The sequence below is a fragment of the Zalophus californianus genome, chromosome 1, assembly GCF_009762305.2.
Source record: "Zalophus californianus isolate mZalCal1 chromosome 1, mZalCal1.pri.v2, whole genome shotgun sequence".
Lineage (NCBI taxonomy): Eukaryota > Metazoa > Chordata > Mammalia > Carnivora > Otariidae > Zalophus > Zalophus californianus.
Window position 1 is genome coordinate 171078457 of NC_045595.1, and position 21343 is coordinate 171099799.

The 21343-nt window shown below is 38.4% G+C and overlaps 1 protein-coding gene across 6 annotated transcripts in view; it reads right to left on the minus strand.

The window, feature by feature from the left end:
• Positions 1-21343, minus strand: part of EPHA6 (EPH receptor A6) — an 828987-nt gene that overhangs the window by 36396 nt on the left and 771248 nt on the right. For all 6 annotated transcript variants that reach the window (XM_027586196.2, XM_027586194.2, XM_027586193.2 and 3 more), the window contains one exon: positions 5813-5962. In XM_027586196.2, coding sequence (XP_027441997.1) covers positions 5813-5962 — 150 coding nt within the window. The remainder of the gene's footprint in view (positions 1-5812; positions 5963-21343) is intronic.

A 21343-nucleotide genomic window follows, 5' to 3' on the forward strand; every position in this document is an offset into this window, starting at 1 on the left:
ATAGAAAACAACAAAAACACTTCTCTTGTGACAGAGTGGCATACATAATTAAAGATGCTTTCATTTCATCATGTAGAACCTCTGTGGTATAGAGATTCCTTTGAAAATTAGACTTCTACAGTATAAGCTTAGAGGGTAAAAGCATGCACTTTGGAGTAGGCAAGGGGCTTGAACTTTAGGTCTACTATTAACTAGCTAGTAACCTTGGGCAAGTCATTTAAACTTTCTAGAAAGCCTCAGTTCTCTCATCTAGAAACGGGAGTAATAGTATTTATTTTAGATAATTATTTTGAAGATAAAATGAGCTTAATAATCTAAAATACTTGACTCATAATAATCTCAGAAAATGCAAACTATGATTATTCCATTTGATTAATTAAACACCTTCTATGTACCAGGTGTTTTACCTACATTACCTTTAATTCTTTTGAATTCTGCAGTTGAGTATATGGATAGCATCTCAAGAAAGCTTAACCTCCCTGCCTCAGATAATACAGCCAGTGAACTGTGGAGCTGGGATTTGAACCCAGCTCTTTCTAGCCTTAAAACAGTGGCTCTTCCCTGGCATGATTTTTGCACCATATCTCTGACTGGGCAATGTCTGGGGCCATTTTTGTTTGTCATATCTGGGAAGGTGGTACTGCTACCTCATGGGTAAAGGCTGGGGATGCTACAAAACTTCCTGCTATGCACAAGGCAGCCCTGCCACCCCCGCAACAAAGAATTACTCAGCCCAATATGTCAGCACGTCAATAGTTCTGAGGTTGAGAAACCTTGCTCCAAAGCTCTCATGATCTTGCCAATTTACCAGCTGCCTCACTAGAATACAGTGATGCACGATGTTAATGTTTTGATACTGCAATAAATAAAGTTGCTCTTGAAAAACAATTTATACCAAAAAGGACAAAATAGTATATCTCTGGCGACACAACGGCTTTCTTTTGGGGACTTCCCCCCTCACTGCATGTGTTTATGGGAAACTGCCAATCACAGTGCTCCACCTGCCTCTGAAGGCAAATGCTGATAGATTAAGCTAGCTGGTCCAACCACAGTGTCTATTTCCCTGGCCTGGTTTTGGTTCAGGGTTGGGCAGGACCCTGACAGAGCCAGCTAGAGTCTTCTCTGGGATTTGTCTGTGAATTTTCACAGAGGGCAAAGGTTTTATTCCGCTGAGGTTGCTGAGCTGGAATGCTGTGCCCTAGAGTGTAAAGAATACAACAAAGAGGACTTTTGCAGTAGGACAAAATGAGGTCAACGGACCTAGGGAAGCACTAAAAACCCTGCATGATCCCTGGCATTCAGCACCACTAACCTTCTTAGTCTCATGAATGAAATTAAAAAAAAAAACTTATTCAAGTTAGTTTGGGTTGAGTTTTTGTCATTTATAATCAAAAGAATGCTGAATAATAGAGTATGCATGCTTTTTCTGACATATATTAAGAAAAAAAACTATGTTCCATTCACAGTGTTGTTTCTATTAAAAAGAAAAAGAAGAAGGCATGAGGACTACCCTTGAGGAATGCACATTCTCCTTGAGAGGCAAGGCTAGGATATCAGAACTTCACCTTTTCATCTACATAGTGGCCTCCTTGAGAGCAGGGACTGGGTTTTCTAGTTCTCCATCCCTGCCCCACAGGCACACCCGGCCCTTCACCTTTCAGGAATATCAGAACTTCACCTTTTCATCTACATAGTGGCCTCCTTGAGAGCAGGGACTGGGTTTTCTAGTTCTCCATCCCTGCCCCACAGGCACACCCGGCCCTGTGACTGGCACATGTTTAATAAGTAACTGCTGAATAGCTAAGCAGATGGCACCTGCTGTTATGTTTGTTAGGGCTTTTCTGGACTAATCTTATATACTCTTTTCTCATTTCCTTTCCCTAATGTACAATACTGCTGACCTTTGGGAAACTCATTATATTATTCACTAAAACAGATTCTACAAACTGAGAATTATTCACTGTAATAAAATATGCCATGGTCTACAGAATAGAGGAACTATTTCATAAAAAAGATCTGAAATTTCCTAAACTCATTTAAAATCATAAAACGTGTTAACATTCTGTATTTAACTAAGCCCAGAGCTTAGTTAAACTCACCAAAATATAGTAAAAATATAAAATATTCAAACAGAACATAGTTGGACTTTTATTGTCCAAAATGATACTTTCTTTATTTAAAATGCACCTTGGCAAACAAAAGACTATACTTTAACCAAACAAATGAGAAATGCGGAACAAATAAGGAATAACCAGTATTTGGAGAGGAGCAGCTGGGAAAGTTTTGATTAAGCTATTTCTGCTTCCAAACAGAAAGTCTGGTTACAGGATCTGTCACAGATATGCTGACTTCCAATATGTTAAACTAAACAGAATTTCAACTCTTTACATCAGCAGCAAAAAATAGTCACAAGATACATAAAAGATTTTAGCTCTTACCACTTTCCTCTGGTCTTGTGTCGATCTGAGGACCTCGAGGGTTTGAATCCCTCCCTCACCCAGAACTTTCTGTTCTCCTATTTTTAGATTCTTGCTTGAATACTGTTTGGTAACCACTCAGAGATGATGATTTCCAGCTTAGTTCCTACCTGGTCCTCAAAAAACAATCAAGCTTTGGGTGGAGGGAGCGATCAGGTTCAGCCCTGTACCATGGGCATTGGCAATCCTGAACAAACAAGAATTGCCTTAATGCTGGGAATCTATTACTGGCTGCAGCAGCTTTTCTGGTTCCAGATATAGTCTCTGTGGCCAAATGAGGTTTAATAGACAGAATCATTCTCTAAATGGTCATCCTGGCCACTGATCATCAATATCCATGGCCAGAATGGCTGAGTAAGCTGTTGGGCAAGATCCGAGAAGGGAGGGGTCGACAACAGAGTTGGGAACTCTCTAGGCAACAATTAAGAATGATTTACATGGTAGTCTATGTTGGAAATTACACATTTGGACATTTTCCCCTCAGAGGCTGCTCTCCTAAAAAATCTGTCTTGTGCTATGGTATCTTAAACGTGTATCTGCTGTGTTCTGTGGAAGTCCTATCTCCTTCTTGGCACCTCCACAGAGATTCAGGAATGTCCTAAACTTCAGAAAAGAACCATCTGAATCATTCCTTTGCCAACACAAGTGTGATAATTTCTCCAGAGATGATAAAAATCATGGCTTATTATTGTTAAAAGAGATATTAAAAATCATATATCCCAGTCCTTTTATTATATTTATTGGTCATGAAGCTGAAGCACTTTGAAAATTAAGTGGATTATAGTCTGCATAATGATGGCCATGGTTACTAAATTGGCAGTCTAGCGTACCCTAGATGCTAAGATGATAACCCAGGGGGCAGGAAAAATAATGGAACTTCTCTTTACATTTATTTATCTCAACCTACTATAAGATAATTTCTAAATGTTTAAGAAGAATAATTAATTATGACTTTTATGACCATACAGAAATGACTTTGATGAATGTATTTGGCAATATATATGGTGTATTCAAAATGAACCCCCTAGCATTTTTTTATCCCTTTTTTATGTTCTTTTCCCCCAAAACAGTGATTATCATGTTACAATACTACCTCTTCTACTTACTTACTTTGTTTACAGTCTGTCTCCCCTCTCCTGGAATGTGAGCTCCATGAGGGCAAGACATCACTAGCTACGCGAGGAGTTACATGGACTGTATATCAGACCACCAAGAAAGAAACAGTTATTTCCTCTTCTCTTTTCCTTTCCCATGTCTTGTTCTAGAAGTTTATTAGCATGTCCTCTAAGATCACCATCAAATTACTTACTATATGATCTAGGGAAAACATGTCATCTTTGTATGCCTCAGTTTCATAAGCAAGTTGGACTTGGGCTGGACTAGATAATCTTTTGGTCCCTTCCAGGTATAATATTTGTACTCTGTTCTATTTCTGGTTCCTAGAACAGAGAAGGTACCCAATAAATATTTTTAAATGAATCTATTAGTACGGTAGTACTGGTATATAACGTGCAAACAAATATAGATATGTCCGCTGTGAATGCTCAACAACTTTTTATCGGTAAGGGTATATTATTTGTAATGTTTGGAGCCTATGAATTGGGCATTTTTTATTTGAAGTCTGCTGGGGGAACTGGTTAAGGGCTAGATGGGGTACTAATGAAAAAGGGCACTTGAAGTGAGGGCTCTTCTGTGTGGTGGAGACTGTAACTCCCTGGGAAAAGGATTTTTTATTCTGGAGATTTGTCTGAGTGGCCTAGTTCAGTCATAGAAAGTAGGATAAGTAGGCAAGCATTATTTTGGGTTTAGAGTAGAGCAGGAACTGTGGTGACTGAATGCAGGGCTTCCATTACCTTGGATAACGGGTTTTAAAAAAAAAATAGCTCCTTTAAGGATTAACAGGGCAAATTTCTGCTGCTGAGATTCAATTTAGCTGGAGAGACGGTCACAAGTTGCCCCAAACAAGGCCCTGTGGCAGAAAAGAGCAATGAGGTCTTTCAAATAGAATTCCCTGAGGAATAGACTCTTGGCAAATGACCTGGATCCAAAACTCTAAGTTTTGGGAGTGGAGCAGAGGTTGTGGGTTAGGGGACACTCTATACGTAAGGGCAGATGCTCTGCAGGACCTAGCCACGTGGGCTCTGTGTTTTGAGGATGTGCTTTGGAGAGCAATGATTGAACAGTGTGTATGACCTCAAACCTGCTGTCATGTACGTGTCTAGACCTGGCCTTCTCCACAGTCAACAGACCCCCATAGGACTGAGCAGGACTCAGCTTCAAAAGTCACGCTGTCTGGCAGGGAGAACCAGTAACCATGGTGAGCTAACCCAAATCCAGTCTTCTCTATTCCTGGTGTTAAAACTTTGTTTGTTACTTGGTAAGTCCTTTAGATACTTGGGCAACTTGAGGTTGGGATGGAGTAATGAATGAGGTGTGAGGTATAGAGATGATGCCCAAGCAAATGACTGGAAAAAAAACACAACAAAAAGAGATGTGAAAATAGTTTTACTTTGAGTGTGTATAGGGATTTTCTATAGTTAAATTTTCTTTTTTTTTTTTTTTTTTTAAACCCGTGAACATCCAGAAGCACATTAGACATGAGTTCCCATTAACATTGAGGAAGGCAAGTGAGCAGACAAAGTCCAAATTCTGGGATGAGTAAGTATGAAATTAAAATATATTTTCAGTTCTGACAGTAGACTTATTTGCATTGTCAGGGTACTTACATTTCCTGACAACTGTTTTTATCTCTTTGGCGGTCGTAGAGATCAAATGTGTGTTAACTTCCCTGTTGTATAATATCATTGATCACCAAGGTAATTTTTATAGGTAAAACGGAAACAAAAGAAATTGCATAAAGGGTCACATATCTCAAAAGAACCATTATCAAATGTCATATTGATAACACATTGCCTGAAAGCACTTGCTCTTTTTCTTCTAAGTAACATCTAGTTTAATTTGCTCTTTGCAGTGGCGTATTGCACTGCCCTCAGGAAGAAAAGGAAGGTAAATATTCTTCTTCGTTTTTTGTTACTTGTAGGTCAAGACTGTTGCTTTAGCACGGTGACGCTGCACCAGAGCAATGTGTGTTGGAGTCTCGGACTCCATAAGATGTGGGTCAGGTACTCACATGACAAAGCCCATCCACTGGCCCCTATAACACCAAGTACAGCTCAGAGTGGAAGGTTACTTAGCTTCTCAAACTCTGCCACAGACCCTGAACAGTTCTCAGGAAGAGAAGGGCTAATATGAGTGGGGGCAAAAGACATATTTACTCCTCAGTGTTAACGTGTTTATACTCACAAAACGGCAGTTTAACTATTGATGGCACTTACATCTTGGTTAGACATTTCCCAATAAGGTCTCTCTCCATAGGACATGACCTCCCACATGACAATGCCGTAGCTCCATGCATCACTTGCTGAGGAGAATTTTCTGTAGGCAATAGCTTCGGGGGCTGTCCACCTTATGGGAATTTTCCCACCCTGGAAAACAAATTGGAGATTTCTCAGCTGGCTCACAAGTGTATTAAAAAATGAAGTGGCAGTCCAATTAAATAACTTTTGTTAGAAAGATCTAAATACTGCATGATAGCATTGGCATTTTAAATAAAAATAAGAGAACCAGAATCATGTTAAATGTCAGAAATATTTTTTCCTATAATAATTATTCAGTGCAAACAACTTTAATGGGAAATAAGTCACACTTCAGAAATACTTTATTTCATTCATTGGAGAAATTTATTTTCACTTTAGATTCACACAGTTAAACTCGCTATCATGCCATTTGAAGAAAGTTCTGGATTATAGAACATTAAAGCTAAATATCATTCAACATTCATTAAACATTGTATTACATGTATAAATAATAATGAGAATAAGTTCTAACTTAATTGAAGATAGATGGTTAAATACAGAACTGAGACGTTCTCTGCAATTCAATGTTTATCAGAACTTTCCCTCTTTCCTTTTTATCTATGATTACATTTATTTTAAATTAAAAAATCCTTTAACATTATACAAGAGCACTTGAGAAGGATGATTCTTCTTTAGAACACTTTAGGCTAGTTTATATTCTTGTTCTTCAGTGTTCAAGTCCACATTTGAACATATTAAAGAGATGAAATTGCATGAATTTAATCTATATTGTTCAGGTATTAAAGCCCGCTATTGTGTTATACTTAATTTTTATCAACATTTATTACATTTTATCTCTCGAAACACTCTATAAATCCCTTTTTACTGCAATGACAAGAATAAAACAATTCATCCATTTGATTTACAATCTTTGAAATCTTTGCCGCTCTGAACAGCAAGTCGAGCGGAGGAGAGCACCCCTGTCGCCACTAGATGGCGGAAGAGAACAACAGGCTGCTCCCGAACCGCGGTTTCCCGCACCGCGGAGATGGCTTCTGCTGACAACACAGCTCTTTTAACTGTCCAAACGCTCCGCGATGGAATTGTTTCATCAATATCAGCATTTCCATGATCACATCATCTGATCGCCCACGGCGCTCAGAGTCCGGTGTGACGGTGAGCTGGGGTGGGAGGCGATAGAGGGTGCATTCTCTGGACCTTGAGGAAGTGAGGTCTAACACCTTTGAAATGTGAAGCCATGAATCGAGTAATCTAAACACTACTTTTTTTTTTTTAGTAATCTAAGCATTTACTTGAAGAGAAAAGCGATTCATCCGAAATGGGAATAATTGGGTTTCACCAGGCAAATGAGAGCTTTAATGGAATCCTCATTTTAAAGACTTGTAGCGAGGAACCTTGGGGATAATACCTTGAATTCAATTCCCTGACTTTACAGGTGACTGGCTGAATCTAGGGTTTAGAGATTCCTCCTACTATGTTATCATAGTAGTATTATGGGGTATTGATATAAAGTTGTAAATACTTCATCGTGGGGGAAAAGCTGGGCCAAACGAATGTTTTAACACTGAGCATCTTATAATCATATATCATCGTAGTATAATGGAAGGAAGCCAGAAGCCTGAAGTCTGGGGTGTTCACGCTTCGTGGCAGTACAAAATTAAGGCCAGGAAATTAAATTTACAAAGTTGATGATAGTAGTTTAAGAGGGTGATGGGTGGGGGAAGGGAGTTGCAAGAGAAGGATTCATTTCTAAACCTAGAGTAGAGTTGCCAGATAAAATACAGGACACACAGATTAGAATTTCAGGTAAATAACAAATACTTTTTTTTAGTCTAAGTATGTCCCATAAAGGAATATATTTTTGTGTGTAAGTATGTCCCAAATATTGCTTGAGACATTTACACTAAAAAAAAAAATTCGTTGTTTCTCTGCAATTCAAATTTAACTGGGCATACTATATTTTTATTTATTAAACCAAGCAATGCTATTATAGAACATGAAAAAAATAATTCAGAAATGGAAATATTGTAGATGATCCAACACAACATTAGTGTTCTAAAACAAACAAACAAACAAACTAGTGTGGTCTATACTTCATGAGGGGACAAGGACGCTCTGACTTGCACCAGTCCTATAGCAGCCTTTGTTTTATGGTCTATTTGTGGCTAAAGCACCTTGGTCCTGGGGCTCTGCATTTTGAAGCCACCTAAGTTAGGATCAGGTTTGTTCCAATATGGAAGCCACAATTCCAGAGACTAAAGACCAAATTTGTAGAGCTGACTTCAGAACAGATGCAGGAGCAGCAATCTCATTTGACATTTCTGACTCTCATATCTTTGTCTCTCCCGCAAACAATGCGTAGAAGTGTGAATTGCTAATCTGCTGGAACTGTTCCTTTGCTAAATCTTTGTGAGTTCTATTAGGACAGGCTAAAAAATGTAGTTAAGGGTTATTTTAGGTGCATTCATTTATAAATGATATCTCATATAAATGATTCACATATAAATTTATATTTCATATAAGTTGGTATCACATGTAAATAATAACTTTTCCCTTTTCCTTTGTAAGATTTTATTTTTCCTCGAGGAGAAGATATTACCGAATATTTGATTAATAGCATTGCTATCTGTTATGGACTGAATTGTGTTTCCTCAAAATTCGTATTTTGAAGCCCTAAGCCCCAATGTGACTGTATTTGGTGGTAGGGCTTTTTAAGAGGTAATCAAAGTTAAATGAGGTCATAAGGGTGGGCCCTGCTCCAATATGGCTACTGTCCTTCTAAGAAGATGAAGAGACACCAGAGGTGTGTAGGCACAGGGAAAAGGCCCTGTGAGGAACAGTAAGAAGATGGCCATCTGCAAGCCAAGGAGAGAAACCTCAGGAAAAGCCAAACATGCCCACATTTAGATTTTGGATGTCCAGCCTCCAGAACTGTGAAAAATAAATTTTTATTGTTTGAGCCACTCAGCCTCTGGTATTTTGTTACAGTAGCCCTAGCAGACTAATACACCACCCTTAGAAAAAACCAATTTTTTTTTTTTTTTTACCTAGGATGAGCAACATTGCAAAATGGACAGTACATCTTTATTTCAAATTCTATGCCAAGTGCCATCTTGAAATGGGAAGTGTGAGCTAGACTAAATCTTACAGATGAAAAATCATCACAGAAGTTTTAAGGTAGGAGATATAATTCTAACTAATAAAAATGCATGGTAACATGAACCTGACGGTATGCACGGACTTCAATAATTCTGAGCATATATGGGATGGAGATAAGGAAGCTTTCAAATCTTTTTTTCTAGTGGGTGGATACAGACTGAATATAGTTGACCTTTCAGGGTAAGATAAGGCTGAAAGGGAGAGGTCCTTAAGATTACCACAGGGTCTCTATCCCCTTTCCTATTTTATTTACTTATTTATTTATTTTTTTTCCCCTTTCCTATTTTAGAGGAAACACAGAAGCTTAGTTCTTTTCCTTTTTTTTTTTTAATTGAATGGACCAACATACATTTGTGGCTTAATCTCAGCTACTTATTTTTGCCTATGATCCCAAATCATAGACAGAGGTAATACACTAAGTTACTTTTTTCTCAAAGCATTAACCACCAGATGTTTATTTTAGGTTTCAGGAATGAACAGATAGTACTTTGGATTTGAAATTACAATCATTGGAACATTACATGTTGTTTTACCATATGTTTATGTGGGGAAAAAAAGTTACCAGTGATGCTAATCAAAATGACTGAATGCAACTCTAAAGACTTCTCACTTCCGGTACTTCCCTTATGCTGGGAGCTTAATCATTTAGGGAACAAAGGAGGAACAGGAAGTAAGCAAACTGGATCTGGATGGCTACTGAAAAGATTGTTAGCAACCCTTTTTTCCTCTTTTTTAAGTCCTATCCAGAGCTTGCTGTCTAAACTAGGGTCACAACAGAGAAAGTCCCGAAGAAATGACCAGGAACCCTGTATTATACCTGTAAACCCTCTACCCCCTGAGGAGAGTTGCATTATAGTTGTATTTAACATCTGAGGTAATAGAACCTGATCCTCTAATCTTCAGTGCAGGAGACAATCAATTGAAATATAGTAAGGTTACAAAGGCTTAATACTGAAACCAAACGTTAAACTTCCACTGAGAAACAAGAACACTTAAATCTCTCTCCATTTCTCATTCACTGGATTTGATGGTTATCTTAAAGGCAAATGGTTTGAATAGGCAACAATCTGCCTGCAGACTTTTTCTTTTTTCCTTAATCTATCTCTGTGATACCCAAATGTCAAGGGATATAAGAATTACACTACAGAAAACATATATACTATGCTTAGAGATTAATTTAAGAAATTTCTAACAATGATTCTAACTAAATATTTTTCTTTAAGAACTGCAAATCCTAAGTGGGATGAAACTGTTCTACAATCCATTGTGTGACTTTGGGCAAGCCTTAACTCTGAGTCTTATATTTCAGATGAGGGAATTTGAATTAATGATCATAAAATAATAAACTCGAGTGAGTTTTAATATGTGCCTACAGTTTCTTGGCTCCCATTAAATGCAGTAGATAGGCCATCAGAGGTGGTACTGAGTTCATGTAGACAGACGGCCGGATGACAGACAGACGAGGGCATAAGCACACTCTTGTTTCACATCCCAGACCAATAATTAATGGTCACAAGGATCATCCTCAGTCGTAAGGAAGGGTTAAAATAAATCACTTTTAGTTTAAGAAGGCAACAGCATGAAAATACATATTAGAAAGGCATGAAACCAGGACATTGACCTTTCCCCCTTTTTGCTTTTTCACTCTTCATGGGTTAAAATACACTTAATGAGCAACCACTGGTTATTTGGAAAACTCATTATATGGACACTTCCTGAGGTCAGATGAAAGAGGCATTAGTTTGTTTACTGACAGTTCATTTTACATGAAAATTTCTTGTCAGTGGGATTATCTGGAGCAGTGGTGGTGTGGTTTGGGGAGCAACGGTGGAGGAATTGGCACTCTGAAGTCTTCTCCCTTAATTCAGTATGGTGTCCTGGGAAGTCAGAGCAAATCACTCTCTCACATGCTAGTTATACAGACAACCCTCACTGGGTGTTATTCTTCTTTCTCTTGAGAATTACTGATCTTGAGAGGTAAGTCCATCTCTGAGCATCTCTTTCTAGTTTGTAATCCCAAATCAACAAATCATAATATTATTGGGCACAACTACATTATATTGTGCAAGCCTTTTTAAAACCACCTCCCCACCCCCTCTCAGAGGGATGTGTACTTCTCTCCTTCATTGAAGTTTAGTGATCTAGGGCAACTTTGGTACTGTGTGAAGTTTTATCCTTTTCTGAAATATGAGGATAATATTCATCCTTCTTTGAAGAAAGATGGAGGACTACGACGGAGTGAATCCATCTGTAATCACAGAGAAGAGATCTTCTTATAGGTTTCTAGATAACATTTATTAAGGGGATTCAATGAGATTGTATCCATGAAGCACCTCTTAGCTGCCAACATAGGGTAGGCGCTCAGGAAACGTTATTTTTCTCTTTAATTTATGCAGTTAATATGTCTCTTATTTGGACCTGCTTGGCAACTCCAGCCCATATCAGCATCCCAGTTTTCTTTTTTTTTTAAGAATTTTTTTTAATTTATTCATTTGATACAGAGATACAGAGAGAGAGCATGAGCAGGGGGAGAGGCAGAGGGTGAGGGAGAAGCAGACTCCATGCTGAACAAGGAGCCCAATGCAGGACTCGATCCCAGGACCTGGAGATCATGACCTGAGCCGAAGGCAGAGGTTTAACCATCTGAGCCACCCAGGCACCCCAGCATCCTGGTTTTCTAATCTCCAGTCACTAGCCTACCCCCTAGTGCCAGGCTCAAGGGTGATCTCACACAAGAGCTTTAGGAGCTTTTAGGAGCCAGGCAACACATCAATCATTGGTAGACAAGCTCTGACTCAGTTCTTCTAATTTAGACTTGTCTTGTCCAGTTTGAGGAAATCTGTCTGTTCAGTGAGTTCGGTTCTATGCCCACCAGTGCCCTTCTGAGACTGAAGACATAGCTCATTCATCTCATCCTTTTATAGGTATAAATCTGTCATCAAAGACCGTTATCTGTGGTTAAATGTTGGCAGCCAGATTCCTGCCTACAGCTGGATCTGCCTGATAATGATTCTCAAAGGATTTCTTGCCTTTTCCTGAGTGTTTCTCTTCTCTTTGTGGGGTTTGATACAGTGGGTAAGTTACAAACCATCTCTCCTCACTAATGCACCCATAGAAATGCACACATACACACAATTTTGCATCAGTATCACGTGATTTATAGATGCCAGGTTGAGACACTCTTGCTATAAGCAGAAGACCCTTCTTGCATAGTATTTTAAAAATATAAGTCACAGGTTCTTAATTTTTATAGGATGATAAGCGCTGAGAAATTTATGGTAAATAGCATTGTTTTAGGCCACAAACATGAAACAACCATTTTTATATATTTATATAAGACAAAGACTTCCTAATAGTTGTTTCTTGTTCCAGGCTTTCGTTCCCTGTGCCAAGGACCTTGTGTGGGTGTTCACTGAGGTCTCGGGGTCTTGCATTTTACTGAATCCAGAGCTGACCAACTGTTTGGCTTTGAGCTGAAATGGGTCCACAGTTAGGTTTTCCATGGCTGTTTTTTTTTCCCCCCTAGTGTCTCCAAATGCCTTTAAACAGGGTGTGGACTCTCCAGAGCCTCACCACTCCACTCCACTATCTTCACTGAATCTTCCTCAGACACACTTGCCCTATTTCGATTATCCTCCTGGCTCTTGCAGGCAGTGCTGTCCCCTCCCTGACTCGAACGTCAATGCAACCCTCCTGTTCTGATTATGAAACGAATGATGATCTAGTTTTGAAATTTATTTAGACCATGTTTTTCATAAAGATAGGACCAGATGAGACATGATTCCAAATAAACATGAATGGCTAAGTCGCCAGCTTTGTTTTCTACTCTCTAAAAACATTCCTAACTATGGAAGGGAAGACTTTCTCATTCTCTCCTCACATTATCTACCTGGAACTACATTACATTTTTATTCGTTCTCTAAATGCATAAACAGCTCAGTGAATGCTAATTTTTTTGTTCCCGTAATAAAACAGTGCTTATTGTGCCATTCAAAGCCTCAAGAATTAGAATCATTTTCACCTGCTTCCTCCTAAATTGCTCCTGAAAATAATTCATTGCCACCTATTTCTCAGTACTCTCTTTTGATGAGAACATAGGTGCTACATCATTAAGTGAGTAACACTGTTGTGGGGGACATCTGTTAAATTAGATTTTCTATGCCATCCTATAAGGCAGGTAAAGTAGGACACAATGTTACTGTAATGTGCTAGAATTAAACATATACATTATTATGAGGATTGCCATTGTGTCTGAGTGTAGATAACGTAAATACCACTGACAGTAGAGGTAATTTTTTTCAAAACAACCTATCATTCATTATGGTTCTGTGAACATTCTGTATGGTAAGGTCTGAAGGGAACAGTGGATACTAACAGAGTGAAAAATCCTATTACTCCCTCCCTGGACAGTAGCACTCTACCCTGTATCTTTTCTCTCCCGTCCCTCTCTCTGATTTTTTTTCTTTTTAATCCAGCCGTACAGAAGTCGAACTACTGCTCTGCTCTCTCCCCACTGTATTTTAACAAAGTTTTCTTAAGCTTCTCATCTGTACTACTTATGGCAAAGACCTATGGATATTAACACAGAAGTAATAGTTCTAAAAGATGTACCACATAAATCATAAAGGGGAGTAAAAGATTATTTGGGGCCATTAATACTGAGATATTTAGTACATTAAATGCTAATATAATATGTAAAATAATATAATTCTTCATGTATAGAACACAAGCATTTTTATCTGAATGGCCTCAAATTGATGTATACCACTAACGAGTCAATCCTTTGCTTTCTTTTTTTTTTTTAAAGATTTTATTTATTTATTTGAGAGAGAGAGAATGAGAGATAGAGAGCACGAGAGGGAAGAGAGTCAGAGGGAGAAGCAGACTCCCTGCCGAGCAGGGAGCCCGATGCGGGACTCGATTCCGGGACTCCAAGATCATGACCTGAGCTGAAGGCAGTCGCTTAACCAACTGAGCCACCCAGGCGCCCAATCCTTTGCTTTCTTATCAAGTTGTCCTGTAAGAATAATACTAATAACTAGCAGTGACTAATACTTATGCCATCTATTTCCATAATCTGACACTATGTATTTGTGGAAAAAATTCAGATCCCGAATTTTAGGAAAAGAGACTACATAAAATGAGGTATGTCTATTTTTATGCTAGTATTACTTACAAACCCTGTTTGAAAACAAATATTCAAAAAGGATGGAGAAAATGTATAGGGCTCCAGGGCATACACAGTGGTGATTTTCACAAACGCAGGGGTGTTTACTTTGGAAGGAGAATGTGCAATATAGGGAGAGGAAATGACTGTGGAGCCAAATGTGTGGCTTCTAACCCCTCTCTTTCTTTCACTAATTTGTTGTGTGATCTTGGATAAGTTACAGAGTCTCTGTAAATTGAGGGCGCTGGACTGTGTGATCTTGTAGCTCCTGTGAAGGTTTAATATTCTATGATTTGTTAATACGTGAATACCATAGTGAGGTAAAACAGAAGGGACAACCTCCACTTCTGTCTAAGGAAACATAGACAAAAAGGGTTAGTGCTGAGCTCCGTGGATTCCTGCATCATTATTATGCCCACAGGCACTTTATCCACTAATCAGACTCTTGTGAGAGACCCGCCGTGTTTTGACTGAACATATCTGAGAAGCAGGTCCTCTCTTGCCACTGTCTCATCAAGTGTTGTGATACATCAGTTCAGAGCGGCCCTGTGACCTCAAATTACCCATTGTCAAAAAGGCTAGCTCTGAGCATAAGCCAAGGAGGGGAGACCAGATGACATACTGACATCTTTAGAGGCAGTCTGTTTGGGACCAGCCACTCAACAGAGGAGAGGGCACAATCTTCCGAAATCCCGAGGAAGCATTGCTCTATAAAAAGGACGGGGCTGAGGGGCTCACATCCAAAGGTGGGTAAGAACTTGAGAAAAGTCTGGAAGTTCCTGGACCTGGAAATACCAGAAAATGTTTCTACAGATGAATCCATTTAGAAACTAGACTTTGACTGAAAGGATGATTAAAATGCTAGTATTTTGAATAAGTTTTAAATTTGTGATAAACTGAGTACAATATGCAGGACAGTTGTCTCAATGTCCTCAGCATCTTAGTTGAGGAGCTCTACACAGTCAAACCTTCGTCCATTCCATTATTCCAACATGGAATACTGTCTTGTCAGTGTTTGCTTTAGCTTCTGTTTTGTTCATGACTAGAGTGCTTGCTCCTCTCACCGCTGCCTGTAACACCCACAGTCTGCCCCGCTCATCTGGCACTTAGCATCATGTACCCTCTGTGTACTATTATCTGGCTTTTTAAACTGTACTGCCTTCCCAGAAAGATTATAAAAATCTTGGAGGGTCTTTTATTCTTCTTTGTAATCTACTTTATGGTATTTAGCATGGTGCTATGATTATAATAGAATTTAATGATTATTTGCTGAGATGACCAGATGAGATGAATCAGGCAAATGATGTAAAATGAAAAGCACAGTCTCAGAACCATACTGTATAAGTGGAATTCAAATTTCACTTCTTAGCTCCTTCTTAGTCATCATTATGAACTTGGTTAATGATAAGGAAAAGATGAAAGGGCAATTTTTCAATCTGAATTTTCAGTTTATAAAGAGCTTCACCCAGAGAGGCACTGAAGGTCACTGGTGGCTTTCATTTACTCATTCATTCATTTTCTTATTCTTTTTTTGGTCAAACTTTTTTTTTTTTTTAACACATCTCACATACCAGGTGCTTCAGTCACAAAGACATCCTCCTTGTCCTCAGGGAGATCATGTTACAGTAGGAGAGACTTCTATGTAAACAAATAATGGCAGCACAAAGGGTCAGGGCTCTAACAGAACTCTGTACTAGAGTCATTGGACAGCAAAAAAAAAAAGAAAAAAAGATCAGCTGCTTGGGATGACTATGGGAAGAAGCAGAAAGGTGACATAACAGGAGGTAAGTTTTAGGTAGAATTTAAAAGAGAATAGGAGTTTGACTAGTAAGACAAAAAGGCCAGGGCATCTCTTCAGAGAGAACAGAGTTCAAAGGCACAGGATTTTTTAATTTGGAATGCATCTGTCACTATTTCTGTATTCAAAATTATATGCCCTTTTTTTTTGTTTTCACTAATTTTGTTGTGGCTTAAAGATGTGAATCACATGGTAAAAATTGTAAATAAGTTCTTTTAATTTTTTAAGTATAGGAGGATGACAGGGATCCTAAACCTCTCTTTTGACCTTGTATATTGAATGTCTAATGAAAAAAATTAAATTACTTTTATTTCTTGCGGAGTCATTTGCAATAAGTGTGTGCAATCATGCATCATACCAAGCAGGTTGAAAGGTCTAATTTTACTTGCATTACATATTCACTGCTTTATAGCAGATTTTCCCAGTGAATAAAATTTGGAGAAGCAATGCTTGTAAAATAAGTTTCCAGCTTGTTTTGCTCAGGCTTCTGTATATCACTTGGGTTCTGAAGCCTTGTTCATTGTGGACAGCAGATGGCTCTGGAGGACATATCTGGAATGCTGAATGACAGAATCTGGATGTTCTTGGCTGCAGGTAGAATGAAAAAAGGCACAATCTCTATCATCTTCAAATATCACAAGCCAATGGCAAAGTTTTAAATAACAGAGGGCCTATCTAGTTGTGTGTTGGGGGGGTCTTTTGAGAGATCAACCTGCATTTCTGTAAGTCCCTTCCATTTTTACCTTGAATGTCTCCTGGCTCTTTATTTTGCTCTGTGCATTCTTCTCAATCTGTTCTTTGCCTTTTGTTCTCTACCACCCTGTTTTCTTTTACTCTGTTCTTGCTAGTAAGTATTTGCTGTATGTGTAGAATATAAGTTCCCCGAGGCAGGGATTTTGTTTGCTTTGTTCTTTGCTGTTTTCTCAGAGCTTAGAAATGAGTCTGAGCATTATAGGTACTCAGTCAATATTAGCTGTAGGAATGTTGGAGATGTAGCATAAGATCATGACAGTACTTATATTCTAATGGATGATAATGACACATAATAAATGATGCTATGAAATGTGATAGGTGCCCAGGTAGGGGAGAGTCAAGGAGGCTCCCAAGAAAAAAGGATGTCTAGGCTTGGACCTTATGGAAGATTGGAGTTAAACAAATAAAAGAGGTGTGAGAAAGGAGATCAGGGGTTGGGGTAGGGAAGACTGGTCTAGGTAGAGAGAACAGGTACAAAAGAGAAAACATAACAGATTTAGAGGTATTGACAGAAGTTGCAGTTGAGGAATAGAGTGAAAGATGGGGGAGTGGGGAGAGACAGAGGCTAGAGAAGCAAGCAGGAGATGGGATAATGAAGGGCTTCCTAATGCACTTACAGAATTTGGACCTTTTCTCATGGCAATGGAAAACCAAGGTCTCACGCAATGGGGTGATAAAATCAGGGGTTTTGCTATTTTATTTTGGTTCCCTTTGGCTGCATGGTGGTGCTGATGGGGGATTAGGGGACAGAGTTGAGCAGGAAAATCTTGCCACGTCTAGGGAGTTAGTAACATTATTTAGTAATTCCTTAAGAGTCACATATGGCACCACATTTTATACATTAAAAGCATTTATTTCAATTCCTCTGATTAGATATTTGCCACATTCCAGAGTAGAATGGGATGACATTTACTCTGCTTAACATATCTAAAATGGAGAGTTCAAATCAATCATGTAAACAAAGTTAAAGGAGGAATATTCAAAAACTAATTTTGGAAATTCTCTTCTCAAGGACTGTCATGCACTATGGAAGCATCATTTCCATACACTTTACATTTATGTGTTAGAACAAATCCTCTAAGGACCTGCTTATTAGACTAGAAAGATTTCTTATATTTAAAATTAATAATGCCATGTTTAAAAAACAATTTATCTTTATCTTCTCCCATTTAATCCATAATAATTTTGTGTGATTTATTCCATATTAAGTTTATAGTTTGAGCAGTTTCCCTGAAGGGGAAGAAGGACAGTGTTCAACTTTTTTTTTTCCCCTTTCTCGCTTTCTCACATATATATGTGTAGTGGGTAGAAGAAAGAAAATTCACTCAGAAAGATTGTTTTTCACTGTTGTCATTTATGAAATTCTATAGGATCAATTTTTAGTTGTTTTTTCCCCCCTCTGAAAACAAATTTGCTCAGGGAAAAAGACTTCATATGGACTCAATATTATACCCCAGAGAATTCAACCCAAGGTCAAGTTGTTGAAGCAATTCAAGGCAAAACAGCAGTTCTGCTTGCTATAAGCTTCCTCCATTATTTAAGCACAAAAGAAGATAATTTATTTAATTGTGGTTTTGACATGGTGCTTTTCATTTATACCTTGAGTGTGATATTTATATTTTGTTTTGTTTTTTAGTTCACTGGTGATTTTAAAGCCAGTGTTGGCTGGAAAGCTTTATGTGATGTGCAAGTTGCTATGTATTCAGTTCTGCTTGTCATATTATTGCTCTAAGTAAAACATCTTTCACAGCATTAAACTTGTTCTCATATCTTTCTGGTAAACAAAACCGAACTTAAGGCAGAGCCCAGAGAATTCAGGAAGAAAAAAAAATCTCCTTGTAGAAAAATACCTGAGATGTTAAACCCAGTAATACTATTTAACAAATCACATTCTAATTTGTAGGAAAGCTCCTTTCATTTGAGGATGGCTCTGCTCATATTTTTCATTTGAAACATGAGTTTGGTCATCTCCAATTAGTCGTGGGTAGACACTTGCTAGCAGTCCACAACCAGAATCATTGGGCCCAGTTTTACGTTATTGACAAGCTCTTCCCAAATGGCTTTTCTGGAATCTGGAGGAAGTTTCATGTCAGCATTGAAGTGCATTAGCGTGGCTGTGAGCAAAGCTTCCCCAGGGCTGACTGCTTTCTGCCTGACTTCAGCCAGGGCTGTCAATCTTCCACTTTCATGAATCCTAAAATGATCCCACCCTCCCTCTCCTGTAGCTCTTATCAAGGAAAGATGAACTTTCCTAATTTAAGGAAAAAGAGACATACTGGGTACGGTGTGTGCTCGTGTTGTTGATGATAAAATTGGGATAATAGCCTAACTGTATTAAGCTTGAATTTCTGTACCTAGGATTTTTGTTTGTTTGAAGAGAAAATCCTAGACACTTCTGTTAAATGATGAAGTTCACGATGGAACCTGTAAATAATGTGATTCAATCAACCCATGGGAGTTGAAGCCAGAATGACTTGCATGCCACCTCCTAAAAGTATCACCAGTGGGATGACAATGATAAGGGAAATAGTGATTAACTTGCTGTATCCATCCTAGGATGACGGGGAAAATGCTAAAAATTGATCATTATTAGGCCTATAACAAGAACTATATTGCATTTATAATAAATGCAAAAAGCCTACTTCTAAAAGTTTCTCTCTTTCCATACATTTATAAGTCAGGGTTGTTATGGTTTAAATTTTTGCTGAAACATGCTGCAACTTGGAAGCATCATATTTCTAAGAAAATTAAAAATCCACACTTTTATCCCTTTCCTAAATGCTCATCTATTTTGACTTGATGCTTAGTTTCCAAAAGTATTATGGAATTTAAACATTGCATCCATCTTCTTTATAAAACTTTCTCATTTTGTCCAATGGGAACTTCTGGTAAGTAATAAAAAAAATCCTCCTTAGTATTTCCCTTGTACCAAATCACTTCAGCAGTAAAGGAGAAAAAGTTCTTCCTCTATTCCAATACATTGATCTTCACAAAGGTTGAAAGATAATAAAATATCTGATAAAAATGCATAGCTTTGACCCTTAAAATCTGTGTAAGTGAAAGGGGAGTGAATATTTCTGAATGCTAAAATCCGTACTACAATCATATTTTCTTGGCAGCCTGATTTAAAGAGCTCCATGTGACAGTCAAGTTATACCAGCCGTGACAGTGCAACTGGGTGAAAAAGATTCAGATCTGTTTTTATGTTTAATTGGGGTGTCAGGGTCAGACTGTCAGAGCAGGATACTTGTGCCAGTTGTCAGAGGGCTACCTTTGAGAACACTAAATTAGAAATGCAGATGCCTGACATTATTTTCAACTTGGCACCCAATTTATAAATTTGGGGAAATAGCTAGGTACCTCTATACATTATTTCTATCACCCATGGTTTAAGGAATCGATTGCATTATGCTAGATGGGGGATGGGAGGGAAGAAGGAAGGGTTACAGGTGAATGTGAATACCAGATAAGTACAACTTAAACACTGTGCAACAGTCTAGAAGGTAGGTAACCATTATTGGATAAATTCAAGTAGTAATATTAAATGAAAATTATATATATGTATACACATATGTACACATACAGATATATTCCATGATCACGACAAACATGTGCAAGTAGAGATAAGTTAAAGCACAGTATCGAAACCAAAAACTTATAGAATGTTTGTATTTGTTGCTAGTCTGAAATATGTATTAAATATCAGATATAAGTGCTTAGTAAATGTTTGCTGAAAGAATCTGGTTCACTGTTACCATACTCTGATTCAGAAAAGTGGCCTGGCCATTGAATCTGACTCCCTGCCCTCCACAGTCCTCTCACCTCCCCAGGAAGGAATGCCCAGCCATCACTGACATACTAAGCTCTTTCTTAGGCCCAGGGCCTGCTGCTACTCCTAGACGGGGAGCCCCTAACACTGTAAGACTCAAAATTGAACGAGCCTTGTGGGTGTCCTTGTCCGTAGCTCCTGCTTGGTTATTTGAGCTCAATCCCTGTCCACTTCGCATATGTAGATATTTGTCCTGCCCCTACCTAGTTTATAGGTCTCATCGGAATAAAGTGATACTAGAATTTTCGATTCTAAAATCTATAAACTATGTCTAGCACAGATTGTTTGCCTTCTTGGACTACCATTCACTATCTGTTGCCAGCTGAACTAGACACTATGTTTTGCCCACTAACAAGGAAACCCTCTTGTTCACCCTCTGACACAACCCACCTGCTTCCTGGTCTTTGGCCTGTGATGTGTAGCCTGTCTGAGGTTTCCTAACATTCTTCTCCTTCCTAGTGTCTTTTCTACTCCTCTTACTGCTGTATTAGGCCTGCCCTGGTCTACCACTGAGAGAATGCTGGCTCATCTTTTCAGAATTATATTTCTAAAAGTCCAATGGTTGTGGTTGGGTTATAACATGCAGTATTGAGTATTTTGTGATACTAAAGGAAATATATGTATATATGTGTATTGTGTGTGTGTATGTGTGTACTTCTTCCTTGATAGCCTAGACCCTAGATGGTGCCATACCTTAAAAAGCAGATGGCTCTTTCTTAGTGGCCTTGACTTTCGATTCTGTTCATCTAAGCTGAAGTTGATTTCCTAAGAGTTGCACAAACG